The sequence below is a fragment of the Panicum virgatum genome, chromosome 1N, assembly GCF_016808335.1.
Source record: "Panicum virgatum strain AP13 chromosome 1N, P.virgatum_v5, whole genome shotgun sequence".
Lineage (NCBI taxonomy): Eukaryota > Viridiplantae > Streptophyta > Magnoliopsida > Poales > Poaceae > Panicum > Panicum virgatum.
The window spans coordinates 28,739,965-28,748,416 of record NC_053145.1 but is presented as its reverse complement, the minus strand read 5'-3'; the positions used below and the strand labels follow the sequence as shown (position 1 = coordinate 28,748,416).

The following is an 8,452-nucleotide window of genomic DNA, read 5'->3' as shown; positions in this document are numbered from 1 at the left end:
CCAACAGTTGTCGCCGTACATTTGCAGAGTCACTTTATTTGAGCTACGTTCTTTTGAGTTCTTGCTTGTGTTCTTCATTGCGCTTGCAGGGATTAGCCTTATTGGCGAGGTCAACTGCACGGTTGATAACCAGAGGAGTTGTGGTGCTAAGATTGCTGGATTTAGGTCTTAGGATCTTAAGCCAGATCGGTGTGTCGCGCTCCGCCTACAACGAGAGTTATCCAGAACCTGACGGAAGATCGGGAACCCACGTCCCTATCAGATTAGTACACTAGAGAGAATCGTGAAAACTTAAAACCTCAAGCTCGAGAGGGATCAATTGGAGCTTGAAGATCTAGGGTTGTCCTGAGGTCGACAGGTCATTCAGAATGCCCTTGAATGCCGTAGAGACACCAGAAGAACAACAAAAGAATTCGAAAAGTTAGGGCTTAAGAGAAAAATAAATAACAAATTGTATTAGATTTTACTGTGTTTAACCATCAACCGGCCTTACCGCCTTAGCCTTTATATTTATAGGCCATGGTTGTAGTCCTTCCAAGTCGGTTTACCTAAGGACTCTAAATTACAATTCTAAATCTACTAAGATTACACAGGCCCAGTGCCCCAGATCAGCCTGACCATTCGGTCTCTGTATTTGCCAAGTTTGGCTGTCAGCACGTCCAATAACCTATAAAACTATCTCAAAATGTTTGGCCGTCATATTGCAGTGGAGACCATGATCTATGCATCCCTTTCCCTGGAACCGAAGCATGGGTACGGTCAATAGGATACCAAGTTATCGATAGATGGCGGCCATGGTACTTTGGTAATCAAGTCGCTGGGTACGGTGTTTTCAGTCCTCCTTCGCTTTTTTGCCTTGGAATAAATAGATTTCACAGTACATGAATGATCACTGCATTTAAAAGTTCTGCACCAACTTGGCGCTGTAGAGCAATCAGTCAATGAAACCTTAGTTAACATGAAAATTCAGGAAGAATTTGTTCAATTTAGTTAGTGATTAAAAATACTTGGGTGGTGCCAGTTAAAGTTCCACCAAATCTGATTCTGCCTAAATAAAAAAATGGTTCTGCTTTGAGTAGAAACAACGATGGAATTGAAACGAATGTGTCTGGTAGGACTCAAATTTGATTGGCTTCATCTTTTGGAGGAAAAAAAAATATGTCCTAGAAGTTTGATCCTAACTTAATTTGTACCATTGCAGATACACGCAAGGCTATGATCACAATCTCACCTTCCTCACAATAAAGGTACAGTTCCTTCACCTGTACTTGCGCCTGAACAATACATTTTGCATATCAGACTAGTGATTCCTCACGTACCATTTCAACTAGATGGTTCATATTGAATCTCCTTACCTGAATGACGATGTCATCATAACATTGATCAGTTGCGCTGCCAACGGCTGAACTCGGTGAATTCTCTTGCAAACTTGGGTGAACCTTTTAACGTGGCCGTGCCAACATTTCAGGGAGCTGGGCACGCTGTCCCTGAGTGCAAGCCCAAGGAGTCGCTCGCGTTCTACTGTCGCTGGCGGGCAGGAGAGTTCTGAACTGATGTGATCGGAGTTGCAGCAGAAAACTTGCAGGCTGCCTTTTCCACTCTCGCAAAGTTGGGGTCAGATCCAGATGTATGCCTTGATGCAGTTGGCTCAGTACAAAATGTAAGCGAATCCAAAAGATTTTATTTGGATCGGTAGCGATTTAGATATGCCCCTATTTAGGAGATGATATATCCAATCAAGCTTCATGCGAATTGTGAAAAATGCCTTCGAATTGTTAAGTATCAAAAATTCTTCAAACAGTGAAAATGTTTGAAAATGTAAGACAAACCGAAAAACATTGCACGATGTACATAGACAAGATGAGACCAAAAAGGAACTACAGGGGAAATTCAAATGCTGCTGCATCCAAGAAAACTCCATTAGACAAGCACTTTCATGTAGGGTTAATGTACCAAAAAGGTAACTGCAAGCACAAACAAATATTATACAACCTAGAGGTCCACCTACTACCAGGAAAATATTACATCAATGAGGATATTACACCAATCAATCAACCCAGGATCTCCTTTCCCCAATGACGCAAGTTCAATGTTCATCTCATCCAGTATGATCAAGTTCACCGGACAGCTGTCACTTTTCACCTAAATGGACTAAGCTACTGCAGAGGCAGAAAGTAGTACCAAGATAATCTAGTAGAGATAACAAACGACACTCCTACATACATGCCTCCTCAAGTGAGGGAGGTTGACAAAGCAACCACGTCACCATAGCAGCCAGCAGGTACCGTTCACCTGAACTTTGGCTTCTTCGAGGGTGGAGCTCCCTTGAAGCTGCTGCGCTCCGGCGCACGCGATTTGCCAAAGGTCTTCGCCTTGCGGCGCCTCCGCTCCTCCTCGCTGTCCGACTCAGCGCCATGCTCCCGATCTGCATTACTTGCCTCACGCTCCAGCTCCTCCCAGGTCTTGCCCTTCTCCTCCTCCGAGTCCTCATCGGACTCATCATCATCATCATCAGATTCCACCAGGGACTCACTGTCAGAGTCATCATCTTCTGACTCGGACTCAGGCTCAGCGTCAGAAGGCTCATAGCCCTGGTCCGACTCCTCTGTCTCCTCAGTCTCAGAGTCGCTCGCCTCCATGTTCAGGAATTCCCAGCCACCATCATCAATGAACTTCTGAGGATCATCAATGATAGTTTTCAGGATAGGACGCCAGTTCAGATTCAGCCTGCTCTCGTAGTACTTGAGGTCAGTTGTATCCAGCCACTCCTTTATCGCGTCAAGTGATGTCGAAGGGATGGAATCTATGCGGAGAACGTCCTTCTTGAAGTCCTTGAAAACAATAGCCATGTCAAAGTTCTTTGTTCCAAAGCCCACCCTCTCCAGGTTAACAATCTCTATCTCGCTCAGGCTCACCACAAGGAAGGGGGTCTCAATAAGCTCAACCAAACAAGTAGAAGTTGGAATTATGAAAGCAGAAGCCTTGTAAGGGACCCCATGAAACCCAAGCTCTCTCAAAGGTACATCAAACTCCAGATCGAGCCCTTTGAATTGTGGCTGTGACCAGTGGTCATTAACCTTGTTCACAAAGTTCTGGAAATCCATGTTTATTCTGTTCTTCCGATCCCTCTCACGCTGCTCTTCCTCAATCTCATCAGGATCGAGTGCAGATCTCCTACTGCCACCAAGAGTTTGTACAACATCCATCACTTCAACATAAAACTGGACATCCTTTGTCTTCTTGTTTCCAACCATGATGTGATTATGCAAATGGAAATGAAGGAGAGTAATCATTTCTTTCTCTGCAGGCTGGAAAAAGGCATGCTTTATATTCCCATACATGATGTCCACACGCTCATCAGCCCTTGACGTAGAATATCTGAAACCATTGAAATGAGCCTCAAGATTTCCTGTGAGCTTCCTCCCACGACCACCAAATGCAGGTCGGATCCACACATCAGAAAGTCTCATCATCTTCATTCTGTTGTTTCCTATCTGAAGCTTCTCCTGAGTAACAAGGGTTGCCCTTTCAGCTCTCTCTGACTCCCTTGAAGCAACTTGCCTCCTTAACGTTTTGATCTGCTGAACAACTTCACTGCTATGCCGTGGGTCTTTTGAGCGGAATGTAATTTCTTTCAAATAGATAGCACCTTGAGAATTCAGCTTGCTATCATTCGAGAATGGCATGCCAGGCACATTGAAGAAGATGCGGATTGTACAGGTACGGTTATCCTGGTGGCTTGTCACACTCTTCACAGTAGAAACATGGAAAGGCACCATGCTGCCATATATAGGTAAGAGGACAGCTTCATTCTTCTGATCTACCTGTATCACCAGCTCTCTTGCAAATGGTACATCATTAACATTCTTGTATGCAACAAGCTCATTCGATGCCCTCGCAGGACCACGTCCTTCACCAGAACCAGAACCACCCCCAGCAAGCCTTCTAGCAGTCTCTTCATTCTTTTGACGAGCAAGTTCAGCCTGGTGCTGTCTCCTGAGCTCTTCCTTGGACATCTCCTGGTTGTCCGACCTAAGAGTAGCCTTGGTTGGCATGACATCCACAGGCTTCGACTCCACTTTCGCGGCAGGAGCATCTTCCTCATCTTCATTGAATGAATAGGCAACATCCTTAACAGCCTTGGAACATGGTGCTGTCAAGATCTCATTTCCTTTTTCAGTGACTGAAACAGTATCAGCTAACAACAGTGAAAACTGTTTTGTCTTCTCACTGGTGGTTTCTGCCTGGAGATTATGCAAACCAAGAGAAACATTAAAAATCATTCCCTGTTTTATCCGACGATCATTCTTGGCATTCAGATTTAAGCCAGATTCTCGGAACTCAAGGCCTATTCCAGTTCCAGCTGACTTTGTTAAATGGGGAAGTAGTTCAGGAGCGTCTTTCTCAATCACTGCCACTGCAGCTTGATAAACCGCACTCATCTGATTGCCTGGTTTCAATGTTTGTACAGCAGCCTCATGAGCTTTCAGAAGGGTCTCATATGCTTTACTCTGCGTAGGGGTAGCATCTATCAGATATGTCCGGGCAACATTTGAACAATAGCTCGAATATTTGGACCCAATTGCACAGATGATAACACTTGCAGAATCATAATAGAGATAGTCATCATTGCTAGAGGCACCAGGCTTGAGATCAAACTTGCCCCCACTTTGAAAGACTGGAGGGTAGCAAATATCAACATTTTCAGGTTTCAACTTCACCTTTACCTTGAGAGGGTCAAGAATAGCCTTTTCTGTGTCATCCATCAATGTGGAGTGTGAGACCTTCTTTTCCTCATCAATAACCTTCTCCAACTTTGGAACCACAAAATTTCTCAGTACAGATGTAGTTAAGTAAGCAGCCTTCTTCACACAAGTGATCTCTGTGGTGTCCTTCACAGCAAAAAGCTCAGAGAAGCCATTTGTCACATCTGTAAGTTGTATAGATGACCCAGATAACTTGTCTGCCCATGTTTCAAGAAGCTTACCCTCAGGTGCCTCTTTTGCGATGTGCCCAACAATGGGATTGCCTGATTTCGACTGAATGCGAACAGTCTGCAGTATGTCGTCCATCAAGTCAGCACCATCTCCATTCTTAGCTTTCACATGCAAGACAATATCAGCACCAACAGCCTCACTTGCAGCCTTCTTGAGGGTCCCAATCAGATTTGCTTTCTTCTGACTGCACAAGACATGTATTTGCTTGTGCATGAAGACAATTATTGTTTCTGGAAATTCATATCCAAGTAACCAAATATCCAGAGCTGAGGATTTCAAATAACGAAGATCCTCAGAAGGAGGTGGGGTAGCAATGGCAATAGCATCAGAAGAACCCCAAAGATCAGACTTGTGTTCCTTCCAATGGTCATAGAACACCTTCAGCCGCTTACTGAAGTTATCTAGATTGATTATATAGGTTCCAGTTCCCCCTTTAGCATTACCATTATCAGCCATCTTTTTCAAGAAGATAGCATTAACCTAGGCAACTGCAGAAAGAAAATTGACAAAGCGAGTCAAATGCAATAATTTGAAGATTACATGCTTATCCTAACAGCAGGTAATACTATGAAAGTATGAGCATGTCAAAAAATATTGTAAAACAAAGAGGAAACTGTACAGGAAAAAACGATGGAGCAAGATTGTTAAATTGTCAGTGGTTATCATAATAGATTTTTTCCTCTAAGAGAAAAGCTTGCAAGAAGCATAAACAATTATGTATCAGCTATTGTTATAACAAGCAATCATTATCCCAATAACACTGTAAAAAGACATTCTTTTTAACATTAAACAAGAAAATAACTTCCTAGTCCAAACTTGCATCTCAATAGCATATCAACTGCCACGGATCAATCTGGATAGGGGAATAGGATCCAAATCCTTAGGAACTTAATAGCACAGACAAAAATATTGCTCTACTCAATCATCAACTAAGGAAAACAGCTACTGTGAACAGACAAAAATGATTTCACAGCACAGACAAAAGTAGCAACAGAAGATGATTTCTGAATGAACACATGCACACTTTGTAATATCATAGAAAATGGGATAGCTTGCAGATTCACTGTTTTCTCTAGTAACTACATAAAAACCATTACATTCTAGGCTGAATTTTTTTGGGGGTTAAGAGTACAAATAAAACCCAACCAGTATGAGTAATCATATGGGACTGAACAGGAACAGACCAGCAACAGTTGCTAGTGGCTAAGAATCAAGAACATTTCTAGGAACACCCGTCGTCAAAATTATATTGAAGTGGTAGTAGTAGAATCAAAAGTAACACAACACAATCCCTTAATGTCTCCTGTTCAGTCCTCTCTTCAACTAATTAATACCCCAGGGATAGTGGTGGTTGAATGGGAGATGCAGGCCCTGAACGCTCATGATAGGTGATCAAAGTGCTACTGCAAGCTAGAGAGATGAGCAATGCTGGCAGACTTTATCATGATAGAACAGTTGGAAACCATGCAGTTGGGAAGCATGACTAATAAAGATTTAATTGTAGTGGCTAAGCATACTTTAGCGACTGAGTAACAAAATCAGGGTGGATCATTTCACAATAACTATACTGCAGTTAATAACATAGTCATTGTAGCATGCAGCAAAACACAATAAATTGGGAGAAGATTCAGAAGAATCATGATTTGTGCCAGTAATCAGATGAAAGTATTAAGAGACTATTTTAAATGCAACACAGCTTTACCAAAACTTTATAAATTGCCATACTTAAAATTCACAAAGTGGGAACGATGAAAATATGAGATCTTGATGTTACCTTTATCAATGACAACCCACTTTCCAACTTGCTGGCCTTCCACAATTGGAATCAATATTCTATTAGAGCCCTTCTGCTTCTGCTTAAAATTGATGTTAGAAAACAGACAATAAAAAGACATGTCATATACATATCAAAAGCATCAGTTAGGCAAAGAAGCTATCTTGGGAAATGGAGATAATATGCAATCCAAGACAAATTTGGATGCAGCAATAAACGCTAATCACTCTACTGGAATATGCTGCCTGATAAAAACACATTTGCCAATGTCAGATCAAGTAATAGTACCCTTTTCTACACAACGTGAATCTATCTGCTCTGCTTGATTACACATTCAGCATTTGGGCCATAGGAAGTTACAGCATACAGGTCTAAAAAAATTCAATCCGCAGTGTGTAACTTATCCACAGAATGAATTAACCAAATATCGGGTCACTAATGTATAAGGCATTGCAGGATATTGAAACTACATTTACAGTAGAGTATTATCGAATGATCACGTCGAAAGTTCAACATTTGTGAAGGCTGGCCATATAAAAGCTACATAGCCCCTCCACTACCTTGCAATAAAGGGGCCAAACTGGCAAACAACACCACATCTATCACCTATGTCACCAATCCTTTCATCCATAAGCACATTACAGTTGTTCTAGTATATTGAAATATGCAGTGCATCCTCAAATTCCCACTAGTAAGGATCCAACCGAAGATGTTGTGTCGAATTAAAACAAAGAAAATAACAAAGAACGAAGCAAGAAGGGTTATAAGAAACATTCACACTAAAGAACGAAGCAAGAAGCAGAGAAATGCAGGGTTTAGCCTTGTAAGCGGGCCTAGGGTTTTAAGGCACGCACCAGGAGAGGACGAACGCGGCGACGGCGCAGCTGCGGGAGGAGAGCGCGGGGCCGAAGCAGAGGCACCGCGCGGCGGCGATGCCGATGGCCGGCTGGAGCAGGAGCACAAAGAAGGGGGAGATGCCGTAAAACGTGGAGGCGTCGGTGTCGTAGTCTCGTAGAGGCAGTAGGAGCAGTCGTCGTACTCGTTCGGCACCACCTTCCCCTGCGTCCAGCGAGCGCGACGAAAATCTCAGCGAGGGGTGCACCGCTGGGCGCGGAGGAAAATGCAGAGGGGAGAAGGGCTAGAAACAGGGGTCCGTACGGTGCTGCGGCGGCGCTCGGCGCCCACGGCGAGGAGGGTGCGGCGGCGATAGATCCTGGCGTCTCGCCCGCGGAGGGCGCGGCGGCGGAAGGGACGGATCCCGGCGTCTCGACCTTGGAGGGCGAGGCGGCGGCGGGTGAGAGAGTTGCGGGTGGGAGGTCTAGGGTTCGGGGGAATGAGAGGAGGAGGGCTGGGGCGTGACCTATTTAGTATTGACTTTCTTTTTTTCTTTTAAGTGTATTTAGTATTGACTTTCGGGCTTTCGGAAAAAAAAATTATGGATGCTAGTGGATATACACACGTACCGCAAGTACGTGTAATAAAAATATATTAAATAAAATTTATATTTATATAAAATTTAGTAAACTAAGGGGAGAGAGTTTTTTGATAAATTAAGATAAAAATACAATAATTCTTTAAATGAAACGCTCTGGAGAGCATGTAGTAAGATAAATAAGTACTTAGATTGAGTTTGCTTAAAAAAAGATAGATTTGCTTAATAAAGCAAAGCTTGTATAAATGA

The 8,452-nt window shown here is 43.1% G+C and overlaps 1 protein-coding gene across 2 annotated transcripts; it reads right to left on the bottom strand.

Moving 5' to 3' along the window:
* Positions 1–1,889: 1,889 nt before the first annotated feature.
* LOC120655568 (FACT complex subunit SPT16) lies at positions 1,890–8,143 on the bottom strand. 2 transcript variants are annotated; one of them, XM_039933458.1, is made up of 4 exons: positions 7,930–8,143; positions 7,626–7,830; positions 6,772–6,850; positions 1,890–5,485 (listed from the first exon to the last, which is right to left on the bottom strand). In XM_039933458.1, exon 4 carries the CDS (start codon positions 5,451–5,453, stop codon positions 2,289–2,291), a length of 3,165 nt encoding a protein of 1,054 aa, XP_039789392.1. In that variant the 5' UTR covers positions 5,454–5,485; positions 6,772–6,850; positions 7,626–7,830; positions 7,930–8,143; the 3' UTR covers positions 1,890–2,288. The 2 variants fall into 2 exon arrangements, with proteins under 2 accessions (XP_039789392.1, XP_039789393.1); XM_039933459.1 differs by having other exon boundaries at positions 6,772–7,830; positions 7,930–8,111.
* Positions 8,144–8,452: the final 309 nt, after the last annotated feature.